At 41.3% G+C, this 25,558-nt stretch overlaps 1 protein-coding gene across 1 annotated transcript; it reads right to left on the bottom strand.

Annotated features, from left to right (window-relative positions):
* Positions 1-5,594: 5,594 nt before the first annotated feature.
* SULT6B1 (sulfotransferase family 6B member 1) lies at positions 5,595-24,720 on the bottom strand. Its single transcript, XM_030311816.1, has 7 exons — positions 24,522-24,720; positions 22,958-23,070; positions 18,698-18,787; positions 17,430-17,556; positions 12,067-12,161; positions 8,804-8,960; positions 5,595-5,725 (listed from the first exon to the last, which is right to left on the bottom strand). Exons 1-7 carry the CDS (start codon positions 24,718-24,720, stop codon positions 5,595-5,597), a joined length of 912 nt encoding a protein of 303 aa, XP_030167676.1.
* Positions 24,721-25,558: the final 838 nt, after the last annotated feature.

Genomic DNA, 25,558 nt, shown 5'->3' with positions numbered 1-25,558 from the left:
TCGTTGTCACTTGGAAAGAGAGCAAGCCAGTGGCTTGAACACACCCAGTGTCTCGCAGGCTAGCTGGAGATTCAGAGATTTGGAAGGAAGAAGATCAGAGGGTTGGTCATAAGCGATCTGAGGAAAATGGTGTGGGTGAACCCCTTGGACACTATGAGCATATAGTGAATGTTCATCAAAGGCATCTACTACTTCTGAGGAGGCTTTTGAGGAGCAGGTAGCCAGGAAGACTTCTGTAGAGGTCAGTCAGCTTTTCTCCAGCACACCCAGTGCTTGTTCACGACGAACAAGGAGACGACAGCAGTAGCAGGGTATGGAATGTGTGAGTTCATCGACGCGAAATTCTCATCAAGGCTCATCTGGCTGCTGAGCACCCAGCAGTCTCCCATCAGGGACCAACTCTGAGCCCCAGTGTCAAGCACCATACCCCAAGGTAGACCAAGCGGCCACTTGGTGGCAGACAGGTTACACAGGAGCCCTTCCATCTGGAGGGCACAGGGATTTGCCCTGTGGGGAGTGAGCATTTATTTCAGGTACGGATTTGCATTTCCTTCCTACAGTGCTTCTGCCAGCATCATCATTGTTGGATATTCTGTATACTTGCTCACCATCACAGCCTGTCTTGCTAAGAAACCCGTTTTACAGAAAAATGAGGCAGTATACTGACTGCTGTAGAATTCAGTAGTTTTATTATGAACCTCGTCACCCCAAAGCAGCTGGCTGTACAGGGCAGTAGGGTGGAGTATTGAAGGCTCAGGTGCAGCCCCAAGCAGGAGTATACTGAGTGTATACTCAGCTGAGTGTACTGTCCTTCGGGCAGTGGATGTTCTAAACCAGATTGCTGTTTCTTTCATGGCCAGTACACCTGAACTCAGGAAACAGTAGAAGTGAGAGGGTTGTGTTCCACAATGAAACCTAGTCATGCCCTTGCAAAATAGTGCTTCCTGTTCCTATGACATTGGGCTGTGTTTCCAGTAGGAGACACATAGTTCCTTGAATAGGAATTTGAAACTGCATCTGGACATTTCAGGTTCATGATGCCATCAGGCCATCAAGGAAATAAGGAAGTTACCAAACCAGCTGGGCTGATTTATGGGAAAATAGTGATGTAGCCACACAACGGAGTTAGAGACAAGCATGTCTTTAACTCAGGAGTTCCTCTTGAGTTCCTTCTAGTAACTCCCTGTTCAGTGATACATGTTAGTAGAAATCTACAGCTGTTCAACAAGACAGGACTGTTTAGGGCTCAGATCCTTCAGGATTGAAGGTTTATGTCACCCTACTGGCTGGGAAGATTTCTGAGGGCAAAGAGAATAAGGAATAAGGAATAAGGAAGTAATAAACACCAACTACAGTTTCATGACCTGTTGCATTTTTCTTCCTTGCTTTGTTTTTGTATTAATAAACTTCTTTTCATTGCTTTTCCCTTTCCTTTTCTATAAGATTTGCTGGTAGTGGTTAATTTTATAAGATAGTCTTCTGGTTAGAGTGTCTTACGGTAGAATTTGTAACTAAAAGAGAAGAGGGAGGAATATCACATAGCCATGGGTATAAAGACTAGGGGCTCGGATAAGCATGTTTTCATTTGAAGAAGGGAATGGGTGCATTAGGTGGGAACATAGTTCTGTTGTCTGCTTGAAAGATTATTAGTGCAAGCAGTGGACTGCACGATATTGTTCATTTTTATTTAGCTTCCAGTCTCATTCCTTTCTATGTCTCCCTGTCTCCTGGATTATAAAGTATGGAAAGTTAAAATCACATTGTCCGGATTTTTATGGAATTAAAATTCTGGAGTTCTGCTAATGACTGATGAGCTGTGGTGCAAGGTTTGGAAGATGGAAGGAAGGAGAAGGCCATCCTCATGTGATAGAATGAGCTGATGAGCAAACTTCTGTGCTCATGACTCCAGGTGCCCTTGTCAGTTCTCCAAGGGTATGGTGCATCCGTGGCGACAGCCGTGGTAGAAGCAGTGTCAGTGACAAGGTCCTGAGCTCTGGATGGCAGGTGCAGTGGAAGTCTCCTGGTTTTCATTCTGCCAACCTTTCCGACATATATGCATTCATTTCCCACTGAATCCTTATGCTTGACATACTTATAGTGGTTTCTGTTTCCAGTACTTCCCAAAGAGAAATCTCCCCCAAAATGGAGGCTACACTGAGGGGGTAGAGTTGAGAAGTGAAGGTTGAGAATCGGGCCCTTTTTTGAGCTCTAGATCAAGACTAATCTGAACCAGACCCATCCTAGGCCAGTCAGTTGTAAGACTTCTCCCCTCCTCTTCTTTCTACTATAAACCAGTATGTGTTTGATTTTCTGTTTATTACATCAAAAGGATCCTGACTGATTTATATTCTAAGTAACACTTCTTGGTTTTTTTAAAAAAAGTCCCTTCGTTCATTAATTTATTCAATAAATATTTATTGAGTGCCTACTATGTGCAGCATTGTACTGGATACACGATGATGGCACTATGTCCTTAAGTGTTTATGTAGAAATTAGTTTCAAAAAGATAGAGTATAAGAAAGGAAGCAGCCATTCAGTTGGTCTTTATTTTTTTAAGTTTTAAAAAAAATTTTTTAATGTTTATTTATTTTTGAGAGACAGTGAGCAGGGAGGGGCAGAGTGAGAGGGAGACACGGAATCCGAAGTGGGCTCCAGAGCCCGATGTGGGGCTCAAACCCACGAACTGTGAGACCATGACCTGAGCCGAAGTTCAACACTCAACCAACTGAGCCACCCAGGTACCCTTTAAGTTTTTTTTTTTTTTTTAAGTTTATTTATTTATTTGGTGAGAAAGAGAGAGAATGAGTGGAGGAGGGTCAGAGAGAGAGGGGGACAGAGGATCCAAAGCGGGCTTTGTGCTGACGGCAGAAAGCCTGAGGCGGGGCTCAAACTCTGGAACCATGAGATTGTGACCTGAGCCGTAGTTGGACGCTTAACTGACTGAGCCACCCAAGCACCTCTTGGTTGTTCTTTATATACTCTAAATAGTAGCCTTTTATTTAGTAACTTCTTCAAGTCTCTGCCCTGCCATTTTACATTTTTGGGTTTCACTTTCTTAATGACACAGTTTTACTTTTTAAGATTTTTTTTTTTTTTTTTTTTTTTTTTTTTACTTTTTAAACTACATCCAGCCTGGGGCTAGAATTGACAACTCTGAAATCAAGAGTCAGGACTGGGCCAGCCAGACACCCCACAAAGATGTTTAGATTTTAATGTAGCCAAAAACATAAATTGTGTCCTCTTTGTGCTTTCTGTTTCTTCTTTAAGAAATCTCACTCTAGTTATAAAAATATTATCTTGTATTTGCTTCCAAAAAACTAAAGCTTTAACATCTTTTTTAAACATATGGTTGTTTAATTTGCAAGAAATTCATTTTTGTGAGTGATAGAATGTGAGAATCTGATTTTACTTCTTCTGTATCATAACCAATTGTCTTAGTAGCAAATATGGAAGAGTGTAATTTCTTCCTAGATATGCAATGGCAGCCCTGTCCTCTATGGGTCAGTTCAACAGCTCTGTTTTGCTCTATTTGTCTACTCCTGCACCAGTCATGGGGGTCTGGGCATTAAAACCCAAGCCTCTGTTGCTGACAAGTCTCTCAGTAAATGGTGGCTTAATGTCATCTCTGATTATTACTTGGTCTCCTTCTCTGTTCCATCTGTGGTTTTGGGCCCTGATGAGTCCACTTACTCTACTGGGGGCTGAGAAATTCAACTAAAAGAATTTGTAAGAATTTTTATCCAGACTTTCTTGGTGTTCTGAGGGAAGGGTTTTCAGGTTATGTTATCCACCATACTACCAGAAATAGTAGTCCTGCAGTCTTTCTCAATGCAAATTTTTTTTTGAAAATTTAATATTTATTTATTTTTGAGAGAGGGAGAGAGAGAGAGACAGAGTGCAAGTGGGGGAGGTGCAGAGAGAGAGAGGGAGACACAGAATCCGAAGCAGGCTCCAGGCTCCGAGCTGTCAGCACAGAGCCTGATGCAGGACTCAAACTCACAGACCATGAGATCATGACCTGAGCCGAAGTCAAATGCTTAACTCACTGAGCCATCTAGGCACCCCTCTCAAAGCAATTTTATTTAACTTTTCTATGAACCCTTCTATTCTTCACCGTGACTAGCTATGGTGTAAAGATTAGGGACTGTTGAGAGGGTTCATCCAAAACTTTCTTTACCTTCTCTCGTAAGTTCCACCTTACTACCTAGGGTTCTGTAGCCGAAAAGCCTTTATGCCAGAATGACACAATCTCTAATATTTAGCTTTGAATTAAAGGTTGTGTTAAATAGACATATAATGCCCCTTGAGAGTGGGGCCTCCACGGGGCTCACTGCAGGGACATACACAGAGTAGATGAGCAGTGAATGCATTTTCCTTGAATTATATGAGGATAGGATTTATTCATCTTAATTCAGTGCAGAGTTGGAATTAAATCCCCCCCGACAGTAAGTCTGAGATAACTACAAGTGCTTTGGTCTGTAGTGAGGGACAGAGGAATTATTCTGGGAGGACAAAAAATTGTGCATCACTGGGAGGCCTGTCTCATCTACACACCATTCAGACGCCAATTTACGTGTGTCTCTGATAGTATCTGCTTATGCTCTTATGTGAACCCAGAGCATGAAAGAAGTTACAACCCCAGCATGCCACATGAGCAAGAGTATCCCCTTTGGACAGCTAAATGGTCTTTCCTCAAAAAGCAAATGGGCGCCTGGGTGGCTCAGTCGGTTAAGCGTCCGACTTCGGCTCAGGTCATCATCTCACAGTTTGTGGGTTTGAGCCCCGCGTCGGGCTCTGTGCTGACAGCTCAGCTCAGAGCCTGGAGCCTGCTTCGGATTCTGTGTCTCCCTCTCTCTCTACCCCTCCCCCGCTCGTGCTTTCTCTCTCTCTCTCTCTCTCTCTCTCTCTCTCTCTCAAAAATAAATAATAAACATTAAAAAAAAGTTTAAAGGGGCACCTAGGTGGCTCAGTTGGTTGGACATCTGACTTCAGCTCTGGTCATGGTCTTGTGGTCTGTGGGTTCGAGCCCCGCATCAGGCTCTGTGCTGACAGTGCGGAGGCTGGAGTCTGCTTCAGATTCTGTGTCTCCCTCTCTCTCTCTGCCCCTTGCCCACTCACTCTCTGTCTCTCTTTCCCTCAAAAATAAATAAACATTAAAAAAAAAAAGTTAAAAAAAAGTGAACAACTCTGCACTCAAAAACTTCAATGTTATCATTATTATTAATGTTTTATTTATTTTTGAGACAGAGAGAGACAGAGCATGAGCAGGGGATTGGCAGAGAGAGTGAGAAGAAGACACAGAATCCAAAGCAGGCTGCAGGCTCTGAGCTGTCAGCACAGAGCCCGATGCGGGGCTCAAACTCACAGACTGCGAGATCACGACCTGAACCGAAGTCAGATGCCCAACCCACTGAGCCACCCAGACGCCCCAATGTTATCATTATTATTAAATTCATATTATGTATATCTAAACGTTGTTTAATTATCATTAGTTGATTATTTGATCAACTTATTTCATTATTTAATAATCATTCAGGAAAAGAAAATACCCATGCCTGCTGAATTGGCTATCGGATGGCAGTAGGATTCCTACTTCAAGGGTGGCAGTAGGATTCATACTTCAACTTTGCTCCTAGGGAAGTGCCTGCCAAGCACTGTTTGAATTTTTCATCCATTTCCTGGTTCTGAGTTTCACTGAACAAATTTTTCCAATCACCAACTTCACCTACAACACACACAAAAATAACAGACCCGGACACCTGTTAGAAGATAGTTTCCTGATTTTTTTTTTTTTTAGCTATTTATTTCATTTTATTTTTATTTTTATTTGAGTATGGTTGGCACACAGTGTTACATTCGTTTCAGGGCTGTCACATAGTGGTTCGACAACTAGACACACTATGCTGTGCTCACAAGTATAGCTACCATCTGTCACCGTACAACACCATTTATAATACCGTTACCTGTGCTGTGCCTTTTAGTCCCATGACTTGTTCCTTACTTAACTGGAAGCCTCTACCTCCTACTTCCCTTCACCCGTTTTACCCATCCCCCTATTTCTTCTTGATTTTACCATTTTTTCAGTGCAGCATTTCACTTTGAAATGTGAAATGGAGACATGAAGAAAATTAAGCAGTCTTAAAAATGAATGTAATTCCTCCTGTAAAGTTAATGGTATCCATTGGGGCCTCCCCATCTGTGGCATAGTAGGTGATGTGCTTTCTTTATATCACCGAAGGGACTGTTGGCCTCAGTCATCTCCTCGCCCCACCCCTGTCTCAACACTTGGGACCTAAAATTCCACTTTTTGAGAGTCATTCTTTTCTCCCCCTCTGTAAAGTCTTTTAAATACCTCACCCCTTGAGAAGTTATCATTTTACAACAGGTTTTGGTTAAGACCTCAGATGCTGATAATTTTGCAAAAAGTTACTACTTTGCCTGAGATTAGGATATGTTTTTCTTATTCCTTTTTTTTTTTATTTTTTTAACGTTTATTTATTTTTGAGACAGAGAGAGACAGAGCTTGAACGGGGGAGGGGCAGAGAGAGAGGGAGACACAGAATCGGAAGCAAGCTCCAGGCTCTGAGCCATCAGCCCAGAGCCTGACGCGGGGCTCGAACTCGCGGACCGCGAGATCGTGACCTGAGCTGAAGTCGGACGCTTAACCGACTGAGCCACCCAGGCACCCCTCTTATTCCTTTTAAAAACAAAGGAAGTTGGGGCGCCTGGGTGGCTCAGTCAGTTGAGCGACCAACTTTGGCTCAGGTCGTGATCTCACAGTTTGTGAGTTTGAGCCCCGCATCAGGTTCTGTGCTGACAGCTCGGAGCCTGGAGCCTGCTTCAGATTCTGTGTCTCCCTCTCTCTCTGCCCCTAACCCACTTTCATTCTGTCTCTGTCTTTCTCAAAAATAAATAAACACTAAAAAAATTAAAAAAAAACAAAACAAAGGAAGTTGCTTCTTTCTTTAGAATCTTTTGGTGATTTGGGTTGAAGTTGCAAGTTCCTTGTTGCATAGCCATTGAAATGTATGTTTTTATAAAAAACATCACAGAATGAGGCTGGAAGAAATATGCCAAAAAGTTAAACTTGCCTCTGGTGGGAGAAATGTGAATAATTTTTAACGTTCTTGCACATTTACCTGTGCCTTCTGAATTTTTGCAAAGAATATTGTAAAATACTTAAGTTACCACTTTATTTTAGAATTTTTCTGTTCTGAATAGTGGCGTGATTAACGCCTGGGTGTTTCAGTTGGTTGAGCGTCCGACTTTGATTCAGGTTATGATCTCGCAGGTTTGTGAGTTTGAGCCCTGTGTCGGGCTCCATGCTGGCAGCTCAGAGCCTGGGGCCTGCTTGGGATTCTGCATCTCCCTCTTTCTCTGCCCCTCCCCTGCTCTCTCTCTCTCTCTCTATCAAAAATAAACATTAAAATTTTTTTTTTTAAAAAAGCAATATAAAGAGAAGTTCTATTTTCTTCCCCCTCCTTTAAAGCTAATCAAGCAAGGCATAAAAATCAGGGGTAAAGTCAGGAATCAAGCCCAAGCTAGATTTACATTCAATGTTCCATTCACAGTGGGTATTTTAGATGGGTCTTCATTTGATAAAGTAAAGTGGAGTAGACTCAAGTAAACCTACGTTCAAATCCTGACTCCATCGATCATTAGCTTTGTGACAACGGACAAATTAATTTCCCTGAGCTTTGGTGCCCACATTTATAGAATTAAGGAATTCATGAATTTTTTTGCTGTAAAATTTATGCCTAGTAAAAGGTCTAACACATAGTGCTGCCTCTAAATCATGTTATACTTTCTATATATATATATATATATATATATATATATATATATATTTTTTTTTTTTTTTTTTTTTATTTTTTTTAACGTTTATTTATTTTTGAGACAGGGAGAGACAGAGCATGAACAGGGGAGGGGCAGAGAGAGAGGGAGACACAGAATCTGAAACGGGCTCCAGGCTCTGAGCTGTCAGCACAGAGCCCGACGCGGGGCTCGAACTCACGGACCGTGAGATCATGACCTGAGCCGAAGTCGGACGCCTAACCGACTGAGCCACCCAGGTGCCCTATATATATATAATTTTAAAAAACTGGTAATACCTAAGCTATATTATCATAAACTGTCATAAGAAGTTAGATTGCCTTTAAAAAAATCACAGTTCCCAACCAACAGGGCAGTAAGAGGTGGCCAATGAGGTATAAAGAAGTCACTGATGAAGCTTCCCACAAAGTTCTTTAAAGGGGCCCCACTCAGCTAACATGCGATTCTGTATCTTGCTATTCCCTGTTTATTTTAAAAATATATAATCCTTTAGTTTTAATGTAATGGTGGAGCTGTGGCTGTTGTCCTGCCATACATACTGGCAAGCAGAAAGGTACAAGGAACTTAGTACTCTAAAAGATACTTTAGATATTGTGGAACTCACTCAGTCTACTTTGAACTCACTGTGTCCAAACTTACTGAGGGAGAAACAAGAAAATCCTGTCTTAACTGAAGATAAAAGTATTTGGATTGGGGCACCAGTCGGTTAAGTGTCTGCCTTCGGCTTGGGTCATGATCTCATGGTTCGTGGGTTCAAGCCCCACGTCTGGCTTAGTGCTGACAGCTCAGAGCCTGGAGCCTGCTTTGGATTTGGGGTCTCCCTCTCTCTCTGCCCCTCCCCTGCTGGTGCTCTGTCCGTCTCTCTGTCTCTCAAAAATAAATATACATTAAAAAAATTACAAAAATAAAGTATTTGGATTGCCTGTTACATGCAAACCAATGGATGTCCCAGAAACAAATGCGACTTTACCTTTGCGGAACAGGAAGGGTCCAACGGCACCGTGTGTTTCCTGGGACTTTGCTCGCATTGCTTGGAAGGTACTCTGGGCTGAGATGGTTTGGATCTGCTCCCCAGTTAAAGAGAATCCAAAGAACTCAGCAATTTGTTTTATTCCAGCAGTCAGGTTCTGAAAACACAACATTTTCAAGGATAAACTTCTTTCTATGGGAATTGTGCTCGAGCAAAGACAGGTTTCTTAGCCAGAATGGATTTACTAAGCCTACCTCTCCAACTCACCTTTTCATCTCTCTCTTTAGACTTTCTTTGATACTTCTGTATCAATATTTGAGATAGCCCTACAAAATATTCTGTATTGTTTTTACTTTGTAGTTTCAATGGGTGACTCTTACTAAACTCCTCAGGATACAAATAATGATAGCAAGCATTAAGTAGTAGGTCTTATCTAAGATGATACTCATTTTATTAAAAAGCACCAGTCTAGGGGAACCTGGGTGGCTCAGTCGATTAAGCATCCGACTTAGGCTCAGGTTATGATCTCCCAGTTTGTGAGCAAGGCTTGCATCGGGCTGTGTGCTGACAGCTCAGAGCCTGGAGCTTGTTTCAGAATCTGTATCTACCCCTCTCTCTCTCTGCTTCTCCCTGGCTCTTGCTGTCTCTCTCTCAAAAATAAACATTAAAAAAAATAATAAAAAAAAGCACCAGTCTAAATGAGCTGAGGAAATCAATGTATTTGTACATGCCCATTCCAATTCTCTTTTCTTCTGAATCCTATTTATAGCTAATGTTTAATTCTATCCAGAAAGTCTAATTTTTAGAATCCTGAAAACTAGAAGGAATCTTGAAATTAATCTTGTCTAAATACCCTTGTAACCAGTATCCCTACCAATGAAGATTCATAATCTTCTAGAACAGTTTCTTAAACTGTATTCTACAAAACACTGATTTACTTCAAGGTGGCTATAGATGTTTTGTGAAAAAAGAAAAAAAAAAAGAAAAGAAAAGGAGAGTGAAGGGTGAGGTCAAATAAGTTTGGAATCCTTTTGGTTAAATAAAGAGAAGTTTGTTTTGTTTTTCCTACAGGATCTCTTACTCTTGAGTATGTCAACTTGCAATGTGAATGTCCCAAAAGAGCCACAGTCCCCAAATCAGTTTGAATAGGCAACCTCCAAGCAAGAATTATTAACATCTGGGCAACATGGCATTCCATGGAACACAAGTTTCAGAAACATCATTGTAGACTAGAAGGATAAAAGACTAAATTAGTATGTTCTCTCATGTTACATAAATGCACTCGAGAAACAGAAGGGATGGATTCATTCATACTTCCCTTTGATAAGCATGTCAGAGGAGACTGGTGTTAATAACCCAATTCCTCTAGAAAGCATTTGGCATGCTCCCTTTTTAACATACTTTCTCTACTGGAGTCCAGGACTCTGGCTTCCCTCCTGCCTCATTAGCCCCTCCTCCATCTCCTTTGCTGGTTCCTCCTGTTTCCCAAACAGTCTATATGGGGGACTCTAGGGCTCAGTTCTTGGTCTCCTTCTCTTCCCTATGTATATACTTACATACATGTAAGTATGTAATCTCATGGCTTTAAATGCCATCTATGTGCCAAATTTATATATACAGCCCGGCACTCTCTCCATTCAACACATTTATAGTCAACTTGACCTCTCCATTTGGATGACTAATAAACATCTCAGACTAAGCATGTGCAAAGCCAAACCCCTGATCTTTCCCACAATCTCATTTCACCTGCTGGCATCTCGTACTCAAGGGACGACAATTCAGTCCTCTCAGTTGGTCAGGCCAGTAATATTGGAGTCTTATTTGACTTCATTTTTCTCTCACTGCTCTTTCTCCCATCCAATCCAGCAGCAAATCCTAATAGCTCTTCTTCAATAAATATTCAGAATTTAACTACTTATTACTTCCATTGCCACTTCTGGTCTAAGCCACAATCTTCCTTTGCCTGGACTACTATAGTACTCTCCTCATGGGTTTCTCTACACAATCTTTGCTTCTCTCTAGTACGTTTTCATACACCAACCAGAATGAACCTGTTAAAAACACAACTCCTATCACTATTCTGCTCGAATCCCATAATGGTTTTCTATTTCACTCAGAGTGAAGGCCAAAGTAATTTCAATGGCTGGCCACATTATTCCCCACACTCCTCTCTACCCCACTCCCTTGCCTCTGTTCTCATTGGTTAATCTCCCCTGGTTCACCCCTACTGACCCAGCCACATCCGCCTCCTTCATATCACTTAACCATACCAGGAACACTCCTACCTCAGGGTGTTTGCTCCAGTTGGTTCTGTATGCCTGGAAAATTCTTATTCCAGTTACTTACTCTGCTTACTCCCTCATCTTCTTTAGATCTTTGCTCAAATCACATCCATTCCATGAGGTTTCTACCAGCTATCTTATATGGGGATTTGTCCAACATCCTAATTCCCTACCCCTGACATTTCCAGTTTTCCTTAATCAGTTATACCATTTCTTTTTTCTCACATATTATAAACATTTTTAAAATGTTATATTTATTGTTTTTCTCTCTCCCTGCCTCCTCCAGCTAGAAGGTAAGCTTCTCCAGGGCAGTGAATTTTGTCTGGTCTGTTCACTGATGTATCACAAGGGCCTAGAACAATGCTGGGCAGCACTAAATGTTCATGAATGGGGGAGGGGAAGGAAAAAAAAAGAGGTTAGAGTGGGAGAGAGCCAAAGCATAAGAGACTCTTAAAAACTGCGAACAAACTGAGGGTTGATGGGGGGTAGGAGGGAGGGGAGGGTAGGTGATGGGTATTGAAGAGGGCATCTTTTGGGATGAGCACTGGGTGTTGTATGGAAACCAATTTGACAATAAATTTCATATATTAAAAAAATAAATAAATGTTCATGAATACCAATTTAAAAAATAACATTATATGGAAAAATCAATTCACAGCCAAATGCACGTTCAATTCCATCTCAGTTGAAACCTACTTATTATTTCTGCCATTCTTAAGTTGGACTATCTATCACAGAAGGAAAATAAAGCAGCCACTGTTAGTAATAAGTTGCTAAGCATTATTTTATTTCTGTAAAATAAACAACCTAAGCCCCTATGCACTGTGTTTTTTTTTTCCTAGCATTGTACCACAAATCTGGAATATTTATTTTTTTAATTGAATGCAATATTTGTTCACACAACCAGACATTAAAAGTAGGTTCTCTATGTGATATTTTATAATAAATCTTGCTATAGAATGTCAATAATCAAAATCTTACCTTTTTCAGGTCTTCGTATAATATGAACTTAACATTTTCATCATCAAGATGTTTGTTCCAGTTAATGGCAAAATCAAAATAGCTTCCCCAGGAAACTAAAAATATAAGGAAAAAATTCTTAGGGAATTTCAAATAATTGAGGTTAAAATTATAGATGGTTAATTTATGCTTTAAAATATAAACTATATATATGTGTGTGTGTATATGCTCAGACAAGATGTTTGTATGTCATTATAAATCCCTGCTCCAGAAGAACTGGCATACGGCCATTCCTGTGTCAGATTTCTATTCATTTCATTATTTTCATAAATAATAACTAAGCAAGTTGCAAAAGTGATTTGATAAAAACTACCAGACATTCATGAATATTTAGGTGAATAAAATGATTCAGAAATAGTGAAAGGTACACGAAAAACGACAGATAGTACCAGAAAGAAAAGAAATAATGAGACAGATGTTTTCTCGATCAGCATTGTCCAATAGAAATTTAATGAAAGCCACATCTGTAAATTTTAAAAAATGCTTATTTATTTATTTTTGAGAGAGAGAGAAAGCAGAAGCAAGGGAGGGACAGAGATAAAGGGAGACAGGATCCAAAGCAGGATCTGAGCCTGGTTTGCGGCTCGAACTCATGAACCGAAAGATCATGACCTGAGCCAGAGTCGGAGGCTTAACTGACTGAACCACCCCAGCATTCCCCCCACCACATCTGTAATTTTAAATATTCCAATAGCCACATTAAGAAAAGCAAAAAGAGGAGTGCCTGGGTGGCTTGGTTGGTTAAGCGTCCGACTTCGGCTCAGGTCATGATCTCACGGTCCGTGAGTTCGAGCCCCGCGTCGGGCTCTGTGCTGACAGCTCGGAGCCTGGAGCCTGTTTCCGATTCTGTGTCTCCCTCTCTCTCTGCCCCTCCCCTGTTCATGCTCTGTCTGTCTCTGTCTCAAAAATAAATAAACGTTAAAAATTTAAAAAAAAAAGCAAAAAGAAACAGGTGAAATTAACTTTAATATTTTATTTTGTTTAACCAAATATATCCCAAAATATTATCATTTCAGAATATAATCAATATAAAAAATTACTAAGGAACCATCACACTTTGTTTCTAAGTCTTCAAAAGCCGGTGGGCATTTTACGCTTACAGAGAATCTCAATTTGAATGCCAAATTCTTTATCAAAAATACTTGATGTATTTTTAGACCTTTTTTAAAGTTAATTTGTTTATTCTGTGAGAGAGAGACCACAAGTAGGGGAAAGGCATAGAGATAGGGAGAGAGAGAGAGAATCCAAAGCAGGCTCTGCAGTGTCAGTGCAGAGCCTGATGCGGGGCTCAAATTCACAAACCCGTGAGATTGTGACCTGAGCTGAAATCAAGAGTCAGACCCTTAACCGACTGAGCCACCCAGGTGCCCTGATGTATTTTTAGGCGTTTACAACTTAAGTTGAGAAAGTAGATTCATATACTCAACTTGTACCAAATTCATTTAAAAGTTTCCAATAACTGAATTATCTGGTTTTTTTTTTTTTTTTAATGTTTATTTGTTTTTGAGAGAGAGAGGGAACAAGCAGGGGAGGAACAGAGAGGGAGGGAGACACAGAATCTGAAGCAGGCTCCAGGCTCCTTGCTGCCAGCGCAGAGTCTGACGCGGGGCTCAAACTCACGAATCTTGAGATCATGACCTGAGCCAAAGTCAGATGCTTAACCGACTGAGCCACCCAGGTGCCCTGAGTATCTGTTTTTAAATTTAAACTAATTAAATAAGATGTAAAATTTAACTCCTCGGTTGCACCAGTCACAATTCGCGTGCTCATTTGCCACATGTAGCTAGTGGCTACTACACTGGACAGTGAACATCTAGACACTGATTAGCTGTGCTGCTTATTAACTGTATGACTTTGAGCAACAACCGAAACCTCTTTGTACCTTAGTTACCTCATTAGTAAAATGGCATTGTTGTCAGACTTAAATGAATTAACAACATCAAATGGTTAAAACAGTGCCTGATTAATAGTACCCACTCAGCAAATTTTAGCCGTTACTGTAATCGCTAGTAATAATAATATTCTCAGAATTCTTATCATCATCATCGTTATCATTGAAGCCCTTGCTTTGAGCCAGGCTATTTCCACATGTTTTCTTTGTTGAGGCAGACACTGTATGTTTCATACCCAATATCCAATATATTCCTGTTTTTGCTGCTAACCAAACTCTGGTTAGTTACTTGGGTCTAAGCCAGTTATGGGAATTCTGGTTCCTGTTTCTCAGCCTCCCTTCGCGCTGTGATTGGTCTCAGGATATGGTTCTGGCCAGCAAGACACAAGCAGAAGTCTGCTGGAAGGTTTCTAGTAAAACCGTTGCGGTCTTGATGAACCTCCTTCAGGATCTGAAAGTGATGCTTGTAGGCACAGTAGCCAGCCTGAGAGTATGTTGCAAAAGGCAGAAGGGAAAGGCCAAGGGAGTGGCAGAGGCGTTGGCTTTGCCATCACTGGGCAACTGAACCAGCTGTCTCTCTTCAGGCTTCTTGTTGAGTGAGAAAAATTAAACCTATGTTTGGGCCACTGCGGTCAGGTTTTCTGTTCTTCCCCATGCACTATTAATTGATAGTTACACATTTGATCCTGGGATCTTTAAAGCAATCCAGGGTGATAGGTACAGGTTTTATACCTATTTTGTTGGTGGGGAAATAACCGCTGTAAGGTCACACAGCAAGTTATGGGTTTTGTCGTCTTTCAACATCTGTCTGACACCAGAGCTGTAGTGCTGCCAAACAAAATGCTCTACTGTCCTACTTCCTGCAGGTCAGATATTCTTACCTTTCCTTTATAAGTCAGGAAACCAATGTTCATAAAGATTAAATGTCTTGGGGCGCCTGGGTGGCTCAGTCAGTTAAGCGTCTGACTTCGGCTCAGGTCACAATCTCGCGGTCCGTGAGTTCGAGCCACATGTCAGGCTCTGTGCTGACAGCTCAGAGCCTGGAGCCTGCTTCAGATTCTGTGTCTCCCTCTCTCTCTGACCCTCCCGCATTCATGCTCTGTCTCTCTCTGTCTCAAAAATAAATAAACGTTAAAAAAAAAAATCAAATGTCTTGCTCAACATCACCCAGGTGTGAGTGATTTGAACCTGAATTTAAATTCAAGCTCTGCTACTTAGTGGCTGTGTGACCTTTTTATGCCTCTATTTCCATCTTTACAAAAGCGACAAGTATAGTATTTGTCCCCATGGGGTTCTTAAGAGAAATGGAAATTTTGGGGAGCATCTGGGTGGCTTAGTCGGTTAAGCGTCCAACTCTTGGTTTCGGTTCAGGTCATGATTTCATGGTTCGTGTATTCGAGTCCCTCATCGGGCTCTGTGCTGACAGCACAGAGCCTGTCTGGGATTCTCTCTCTCCTTCTCTCTCAGCCCCTTCTCCGCTCTCTGTCTCTCAAAATAAATAAACTTAAAAAAAAGAAATGAAATGTTAAAATGTACGCAAGAGATAGTATATAGTGCCTGGCATGTAGTAATTGCTCAGTAAGTGGTAACTATTCTATCTAATATTAATTACTGATATATAATAATAAATGATGAAGCCAATCCAGTCCTCCCATTCCAAATCCTGCATGTTTTCCAGTACATTGAACTTCCTTCATAAGTTGAACGTAACAAAGCGTGCAAAGAAGAAACTTTGCACCACTTAGTGAGTGGTTTCCAGACAAACAAAACTTTGATTGTGGTGCTTCATAAGCACCTTCTGTGCACTTCCCCCCCTCCCCCCCTCCCCCCCGCCAATTCCAATACTTAATCTGTGCTTAGGAACCAATACTGTACCCAGTGGCCATGCATGTGGGGCGTGGTATTGCTGTGCTGGTCACCTTTAGAAGTGGTCCTCTTTGGGCGCCTGGGTGGCTCAGTCGGTTAAACATCCCACTCTCGATTTCAGCTCAGGTCATGATCTCACAGTTTCATGTGTTTAAGTCCCACATCGGGCTCTGCATTGACAGTGCAGAGCCTGCTTGGGATTCTTCCTCTCTCTCTGCCCCTCCCACACTTGCGCTGCTCTGTCTCTCTCAAAATAATAAATAAGTCCGTGAGTAAATAAATAAATAAATAAATAAATAAATAAAACTTTGAAAATCATGTTAGGATGAGCACTGGGTGTTGTATGTAAGCGATGAACCACAGGAATCTACCCCCAGAACCAAGAGCAGACTGTACACGCTGTTTGTTAGCCAATAAAATAAAATAAAAGTGGTTCTCTTAGAGTGACCTGTCAACAACTTCTCAAGGATCATGTGGCATTAATTCTGCCTTCTATGACACTGCCAAGACTGAAAAGAGCCACCAACTAAAGGAGGCATCTTTAATCTCTGGCCATTATACCCATGGAAGCAGAGTCACTGGGGCTTACAAGCAGTGGGACCACTGGCAAGTGTTTTAACTTTTTGGATTAGTTTTCTCATCTGTGCAAGGGGCTGGAAATACTTTATTCATAGTTTGTTATAGTCTTAAATGAAATCATGCACATACAACACCTCCTTTAGTACATTGGAGCATCAGTAGTCACTTACAAGAGTTTTTTTTTAAGTAATCTCTACACCTAATGTGGGGCTCGAACTCACAACCCCAAGATCAAGGGTTGCGTGCTCTGCTGACTGAGCCAGCCAGAAGCCTCAGTAGGCACCTACAAAATTGCAGTTATCAATAACCAGAGGTAAAACATCAACATGGTCTAACAAAGCCTTTTCCTTTCTGGCAAACACATAGATGTGTTTGCTCGACGTCATGGTTTCATCTCTCTCTCTCTCTTTTTTTTTTTTTTAATCATTGTGTTATATAGAGACTTAGGGGAAATTAACCAGAGATGCTTTTCTACATGACTCTGTATAGGCCTCTTGGTCCTATGTCTGTTCTATGGCCACCTCATACTTATAGGCAACATGTAAATTGCCCAAATTATTTTTAAAAACAGTAATGTATTATTGTTTGATGTGCAGAACTAGTGGTGCTATAAAACTTCATTAAAGTTTCATTAAAAGCAACTTTTTGGGGGGCGCCTGGGTGGCTCAGTCGGTTGAGCAAACGACTTCGGCTCAGGTCACGATCTCGCGGTCCGTGAGCTCGAGCCCCGCTTCAGGCTCTGTGCTGACAGCTCAGAGCCTGAAGCCTGTTTCAGATTCTGTGTCTCCCTCTCTCTGACCCTCCCCCGTTCATGCTCTGTCTCCCTCTGTCTCAAAAATAAATAAACGTTAAAAAAAATTTAAAATAAAAGCAACTTTTTGGTTCCTGGATCCTCCCTAGTCTTCTTTCTTTACCTTAAAATACATTTGATTTTTTGTACTTTTGTGGTCATCTGTCAAAGTAAGAATTCTTTCACCAACAGCCATACCTTGGCCTTTCATGAACTGTCTGAAGAATTCATCCCAGGAGCCATAGCTTGGAATATCAGGGACATCGTTGTGGAAATGGAAAAAAGATACTGCCGTATCTTTAGGGTTTCGAAATATCACCAAAATCTAGAAAGAGAAAATTAAGTTAATTTATTCAGGTATATATTTTGAACTTTGGAAAAGTGAAGGGGTGAACAATATCATTGTGTAATCTTGTATACGACATAATTTTGTTAACATACAGAGAAACTGAAGAAGCGGGGTGGCAGATGGGGAAGTCTGGGGAGAGGGAAGAGAAAAGAAGAAAAAGCAGACTGATGTTGTAGCAGAGAACTTTTGCTAATGAACTTAGACATTAAGAAGGCATGTGTAGAAGATATGAAAAAAACAAGGTGCCTGGGTGGCTTAGTCGGTTAAGTGTCTGACTCTTGAGTTCGGCTTAGGTCACAATCTCATGGTTTGTGGGATTGAGCCCCAAGCCAGTTTCTGCACTGACAGTGCAGAGCCGGCTTGAGATTCTCCCTCTCTCTCTGTCTCTCTCTCTCTCTCTCTCTCTGCCCCTCCCCCAGCTAGCATGTGTTCATGCGTGAGCAGTGCACACACTCTCTCTCTTTCTCAAAATAAATAAATAAACGTTAAAAAAAAAAGGAAGATACCAAAAAGGAAAAAAAGGGCAAGCTCATTAGAATAGTCATAAGGGCATGATCTGGAAGGGTAAACCACAAAGTAAAAATTGCAAAATAATATTAAAGAAAAAGTAATATTAAGGACAATGAAAATAATGTTCAGAGTTTGGTCAGCGAAGATCAAACAATGATAAGAGTAGCCAAAGCACCTATAGTTATGTTTGCAGGACATGAAGTTTGCTATTATACGTGAAATTCAGAAATAAAATTGCTTCAGACTTCACATAAATAATGCTCACCAGAAAGAACAAAAAAACACAACTTCTCGTTTTCCTATCGCATTCTTTTGTTAAACTCTCTAAATATCTTAGTGGGATTCTGGAATCTATTCACTATAAAACAGATTTTAAAATATGTTCAATTCTAGGTATATGTTTTATATCCTAACTGAAAATGCATTCGCTTTGAGCACAACAATAGCAAATATATTTGAAGAAAGAAACAACAGAAGAAATGCTAAATCACACGTTTCATTTCTCAAAATTCTATGATAAGATGCAGATTTCATCACATAGCTCAGAAAGACAATATCTAGACATTAAAAACTTCAAACTGAAATACGAGTAGGGAGGGACACTCACCTTGGCTTTATTCTTGAAGATGGACCCAGGTAATTTGTCATAATGGAGATGAGTTGCCAGAATCCTTGGGGATGGAAATTGTTTCATTCTCTTAAAAACAGACATGGTAAAGTAAAAGCGTGTATGTCTTATGGTGAATTTCTCTTAAGTGTAGTATCTGAATGGTAGTTCCAAGTATCACTACTGTGCCTTTTCTATTTCCCCCTCCAATTTTTTAAAATTTATTTGTTTTCTTAATTTGTGGGGATGAGGAATGGAGAAAGTCGTAAATAATTTAAATCATCCTTTTGGGAGGCGCCTGGGTGGCTCAGTCGGTTAAGCGTCTGACTTCAGCTCAGGTCATGATCTCGTGGTCCATGAGTTCGAGCCCCGCATCGGGCTCTGTGCTGACAGCTCGGAGCCTGGAGCCTGCTACAGATTCTGTGTCTCCCTCTCTTTCTGATCCTCCCCCGTTCATGCTCTGTCTCTCTCTGTCTCAAAAATAAATAAACATTAAAAAAAAAATCATCCTTTTGGACCGCCTTATAGAGTTTGGCTTACCATTTTGGAGGGGTCTTTTTTTTGAAAATTTTACCTTTTCTACAATCATACTAAATTCTTTTTAGAATTGATTCTTTGCAGCTCATAATTTGTGATCTATTCTGTCTTCATTTGGCTCTCTTCTATAGTCAAGGTCTTTACCAGAAATATTCAAGTTTTTCCATTGGTCTCCCAAACCCACTTTTAATATCTAGACTTTTTTTTTGTCAACAAAATTCCATGCAATCAAATATCCTAACAGAACCTGGAAGTGCACAGTCACTTGAATATCTGAGAAATATTTTACTAGAGAAATTCTTGTCAATGTAAGGACTCAGTGATTGATTCTGTGTGTGTGTGTGTGTGTGTCTGCTTCTACTGATAATTTTGAAAATGAAGTTACCTGTTTAATCTGCCAGGGCTAAGGGTTTTAGTACGTTATATGGGCTAAAGCCTCAAGTTTCATTTCCACACTTGTAGAGGTCACTCACAGCTGGGGCACATTATTTCAAGTGGTAAAATGATATTTAGACGTTTATAGCCAATGTTTCTGTAGAAACTTAGTGGACATCAGACACCAGCTCGTGTCATGATCTCGCAGTCCATGAGTTGGAGCCCCACCTTGGGTTCTGTGCTGACAGCTCAGAGCCTGGAGCCTGCTTCAGATTCTGTGTCCCCCCCTCTCTCTCTGCCCCTCCCCTGCGCACTGTCTCTCTCTCTCAAAAATAAATAAACATTAAAAAAGAAGAGAAGAGAATAGTCATAATACTTGATTTACATCAAATTTCCCTAATTTTTAGTTTTGAACATCACTTTTACATTCATTCACAGCAATCCCCTCAGGTGGATATTATAACCCCCATTTTAGAGATTAACAAATGACTTTGAGGTTTTAAGGGCTTTGTGCAAAATCACACAGATGGTAATTTTCAGATTAAGTTATAGAATGCAGTTTCCACTGCACTGCATGGCCAAAAATCACAAAAAGACATATGAGAAATGGTAAAGTTCCTAATAGGATTAAAGAAATATCCAGGGAGAAAATGGGAAATAACTGTAACAAAACTGATGTGTCAACGAAAATGTGTGATGGGGCCAAACTATAAGCAATGTAAAGACTGGATATAGACATATTTTAAGAAAATACATGTATTTAATTTTATTTATTTTTGTAAGTATCTCTATGCCCAATGTGGGGCTCAAACCCACAACCCGGAGATCAAGAACTCACATGGGGCACCTGGGTAGCTCAGTCTGTTGAGCATCCGACTCTTGGTTTTGGCTCAGGTCAAGATCTCACAGTTTGTGGGTCTGAGCCCCTCATGGGGCTCTGTGCTGAGGCACGGAGCCTGCTTGGGATTCTCCGTCTCCCTCTCTCTCTGCCCCTCCCCTGCTCATGCATTTTCCCTCTCTCTCTCAAAGTAAATAAATAAATTTTAAAAATTATAAATAAAAGGGGAGTTGGAGGGGCGCCTGGCTGGCTCAGTCAGAGCATGCAACTCTTCATCTCCAGATTGTGAATCTGAGTCCCAATTCGGATGTAGAGTTTACTTTTAAAAAAGTTGGAGGGGCACCTGGGTGGCTCAGCCGGTTAAGTGTCTGACTTCGGCTCAGGTCATGATCTCGCAAGTTCGAATTCGTGAGTTCAAGCCCTGCATCGGGCTCTGTGCTGACAGCTCAGAGCCTGGAGCCTGCTTCAGATTCTGTGTCTCCCTCTCTCTCTCTCTCTGCCCCTCCCCAGTCATGCTCTGTCTCACTCTGTCTCTCAAAAATGAAGAAATTTTAAATAAAAATTACTTTTAAAAAAAGTTGGAAAGCTAGAGAAATGTTAGCATAAATTTTAAAGGTGATGATACACACGCTCTTTAGATAAAAGGTTATGCAGTGGCCTGGAGAGGAAAAATCAATGGGGCTTTTCATCAGCCCGTTCATCTCTACCTAGGAAAGTTTCTTAAAACTCCTGTCCCCACATCCTGAACTGGTCCTGACCTCCCACCTCTGGGCCCTGCTGTGGCTGCTAGGCCTCTGCTTCCTCCTGACGTTGCAGCCCCCCAGATCCAGGATGCACGCTTAGCTCCCCACTCCAGCCCAGCCCCAAGTCCCTGGATACCTTACCTGCCTGTATTTTTCTGTTACTTTAACCCAATCCATGGAAATGGGCTTCCTTCCCCCTAGGATCCAACTTTTCAGTTTGTATTTGTCATCATGCCATGTGTCTCTGTCGTTTTCCAGAAACCCCTTCGTCAGTCCCGATCCAGTGACTTAATTCTCAGTAACTGAGTTCTTCTGTCTGCTTGTTGGGAGTCCTGGCGGTAAGCACCTCTGAAAGTTTTGCTGAGACTGTAGCCGCCCCCCCCCCCCAAATGCGTTTCTGGCGGGGCTGGGGCTGGCCCTCCTCCCACCTGTCCTGTCCAGGCACTGAAGTCTTGAGGCAGATCCTTCCTCCCTCCCTGTCCTTGCCTTTCCTGTCTGGGAACAGAACTTTCTGTCTCACACCCAAGCCTCACCTGGTTACATTGGTAGTGGGAGCAATAACGTGTGGTAAAGTGAATTAGAACAGGTAAGGGGGCGCCTGGGCGGTTCAATAGGTTAAGTGTCCAACTCTTCATTTCGGGTCAGGTCATGATCTCACAGTTTGTGAGATCGAGCCCTGCATCGGGCTCTGTGCTGATAGCATGGAGCCTGCTTAGTGTTCTCTCTCTCTATTTCTCTCTGGCCTTTCCTTGCTCATGCATGCTCTCTCTCCTTCTCTCTCTCCTTGAAAATAAATAAATAAACATTAAAAAAAAAAAAAAGAAGAACCTTAGGGTGCCTGGGTGGCTCAGTCGGTTAAGTGTCCAACTTCGGCTCAGGTCATGATCTCATAGCTCGTGAGTTCTAGCCCCGCGTCAGGCTCTGTGCTGACAGCTCAGAGCCTGGAGCCTGCTTCGGATTCTGTCTCCCTCTCTCACTCTGCACCTCCCCTGCTTGCACTTTGTCCCTCTCTGTCTCTCTCAAAAATAGAAATTAAAAAAAAAAGAACCTTTATACACATCAGTGGCTTACTCTCTCAGCTACTACCCTTTCCCATCCCCCACACACCAGAGACATCACTGATACAGGGACACCAAAGATAGTGTCTTATTAGGAAAAGACTGGGGGGTGCTGACATAAACTGAAAGCAGAATGATCCAGGCCTTAGAGGAACCCTTCTCTTGCCATCCCACCAAGTTTCTGTCTTCAGAGAGAAAGTTTTTATGGTTTTAATTTTTTTAAAGAGATCTTATTTTTTAAGTAATCTCTACACCCAACATGGGGCTTGATCGTACAAACCCAAGATCAAGAGTAGCATGCTTTACTGACTAAGCCAGCCAGGTGCCCCTCATTTTAATTTTTTTCTTCGGGTTTCTCGGCTTACTTTCCCTCCTAGTTCTCTTTAATAAGTAGGCTGTCCATATTGTGCAGAGGTTAAGAAGCTCAGATTGGACAATTTGGGTTCAAATCTTGGCCCTGACATTTATAAGCCCCTTGACCTTGGGCAAGTCTCTGACGGTTTGATCTTTTGAGAAACGGTGATGAGGTTTTTTTGCCCTGAAATGAGACAATCCTTGAAAGGTGCTGGGCTTAGATGGTACGCACAAAATAAGTTGCAATGATTATTAGTATTAGAACTTTCTGAACACAAAACTAAAAAAATCCCCCAAATGGAAGAAGTCTTTCTATGATAATTTACTATAAGTTTAAAGGCTGTTTTGTACTAACCTGATATTTTTCTGGGTCCCCACATTCAAGAATTGGAAATTCTGGATATTCATACTTTTTGTTAGATTCAGCAAATATTAACTCACTAATGATATGTAGAATCCAATTTGAACCTATAAGAAAAATCAGAGAATCAAAGCTCATTAAAAGAACCTTGGTATAGCAAAGGCATGTTACTTGTGCATATACATCATAAAAATTAAAATCTATAGCCACTCTGTGGTGTGTACAATTGGTTCTTCTGCATTTGAAATAAACTGGGCTATGGAAAGAAATAGAGTTTTGTGGAAAATAGAACATACTTACATTAGTATAAATTCAGGTTACCTTATTTTTCAGATTTCTATTTTAACAAGAGGCAATTCTTCTTAAATCTACAATATGTTCCTTATAGAACAATGTTATGTTATAGAAATGATTGTTTATTATATATCACATATTATTGTACCTTACATTAGTAAATATTTTCTTTGAAAAAAAATTTTTAATGTTTATTTTTGGGAGAGAGACAGACAGACAGACAGAGCCTAAGCAGGGGGCAGGGGGGCAGAGAGAGTTGGAGACACAGAAAATGAGGCAGGCTCCAGGTTCTGAGCTGTCAGTGCAGAGCCCCGATGCGGGGCTCGAACCCACGAACCGTAAGATCATGACCTGAGTCAAAGTCAGATGCTTAACTGACTGAGCCACCCAGGTGCCCCAGTGAATATTTTCTAAAAAAGTATATATAATTTTGAATTTATAAAAACTCAGCATCAAATGATAGAAAAAAAAATATCAAAGATGACTTTAGTAAACACTTAGAGATGAAATAACAGTTTAAAAAATCAGATTGTGTAAAATAGGGACTTAGATTCTGGGTTTTTTTAAATGTATTTATTTATTTTGAGAGGGAAAGAGAGAGGGGGAGAGAGAGAGAGAGAGAGAGAGAGAGGAAGAGAGAGAGCGCTCATGGGGGAGGGGCAGAGAGAAAGGGAGAGAAAGAATCCCAAGCAGGCTCTGTGCTGACAGCGCTGAGCCCCATGCAGGGCTCGACCCCACGAACCATGAGATCATGACCTGATCTGAAATCAAGAGTCAGACTATGTCACCCCGGTGCCCCACAGATTCTTAATTTATCCTCCATTGATAAATGACCATTGTAACACTGGTTTGACAAGCTGGAGGATTGATGATGTTTGATCCTGAAAAATAATTACATGGAAATCATCATATACATTATAGACATGGCCATGCTCCTCAGTCAAAAACCAAGATGAAAATCTTTCCTGCTCTCAGTGGCCGATGGCAAATGGACTTTCTTGCATTTCTCTTTCTGGTTGCTAGCCCCACCATGACTCCCTTTTTGCATCCATCATCCTTCCCTCAGACCCCAGGATTTCTAAATCTAGCAGTTCTGGTTATTGATTTCACAAGCTATGTTCTTAACCATCTTGGCCGTCCTCCTCCCTGACTTCTGGCCAGCTTCATGCAGAGAGGAACCGCCTTCCTCCCACCTTTGCCTTGCACCCTGCCCAACCTACTCCTTATGAAAAAGCGCCCTTGTAGAAAATGACTTGTTATTTACCACACTTTGGATAAGATGCAAGCACTATGTCATTGCTTCTGGCTTCAAAGGTGTCCAAGGCCTGGAAAGTTTCTGAAGTGCACATGGTGATGGGGTACGGAATCCCCTGGTGGGTGAAAAACAAGCGAGAAAGTGCAGTTTCTTTTGATTTTTCCAGAGCTTCATCAATGTAGTCAATAAATTTCGACTTGGTGGCCATGCTGGCTGTCTGCTAATGAACCTGTTCTGTGGTTGTCCGGCGGCAGCCATCGCTTTTAAAGGAGTTTTTCAGGAGGTGGAATAAAGGACTCCTCCCATTCACATGAGAAACAAGTCATTTCATTCTCACCCCTTCCTCCCCCCACCTGCCTGTTTGCACGCCCACCTCTGACAAAAGGCAAACCACAGGTGCAAAAACAGGCTGAGGATCAGGGAGTATTACCCCAGGGGTTGATTATATTACCATTATGGACAATCCTCCCAAGGAAAGGAAGAGTAGAATCTCTGACCAGACGATAATAGATAACTATCTAGCAAATAGTTCTTTAATTGAATCAGACATACAATTTTCCATCACCGAATTGAGGAAATTTTAGAAGTCAGCAGAACATATCTTACTGAGGCAGGTAGTACACGTAGGGGAGCAACTTTCAATGTCCGTTTTACAGAGGGAAAAAAGAGCTGACCAAAGAGGGTTCCCAGTTAGATAGGGTTCTGAGTTTCACTTTATTTATAATAATGTCTTTTTAAAATGTTGGTAAAAAGGTAGAATTGGAATGTCCAACTGTCTTACTATTTTTGTATTTCCTTATGTAACAATGGGATGCTATTCACTGTAGGTGGGAAGGTGGTGTATTTCAGAATCTCCCTCCCCACCCCCTCCCGGCCAAAAAGGGAGGTAAGATTGGACTCCCTGCCAAGCTGCTTAGTGGGATTGTCCCTTACATTATAAAGAGTCTTTGTTTACCTGGGTAAGGTAGAATTTAAGGTATTAATTCAAATACTGCTGTTGTCCTTAGCTGGCTTCTTAGTGAGTAAAATGTTAAAAAAAGACAATA

This window comes from Lynx canadensis, chromosome A3, assembly GCF_007474595.2.
Source record: "Lynx canadensis isolate LIC74 chromosome A3, mLynCan4.pri.v2, whole genome shotgun sequence".
In the NCBI taxonomy this organism is placed as follows: domain Eukaryota; kingdom Metazoa; phylum Chordata; class Mammalia; order Carnivora; family Felidae; genus Lynx; species Lynx canadensis.
Note: the sequence above shows the minus strand (reverse complement) of the source record. Positions and strands in the feature narration are given on the sequence as shown.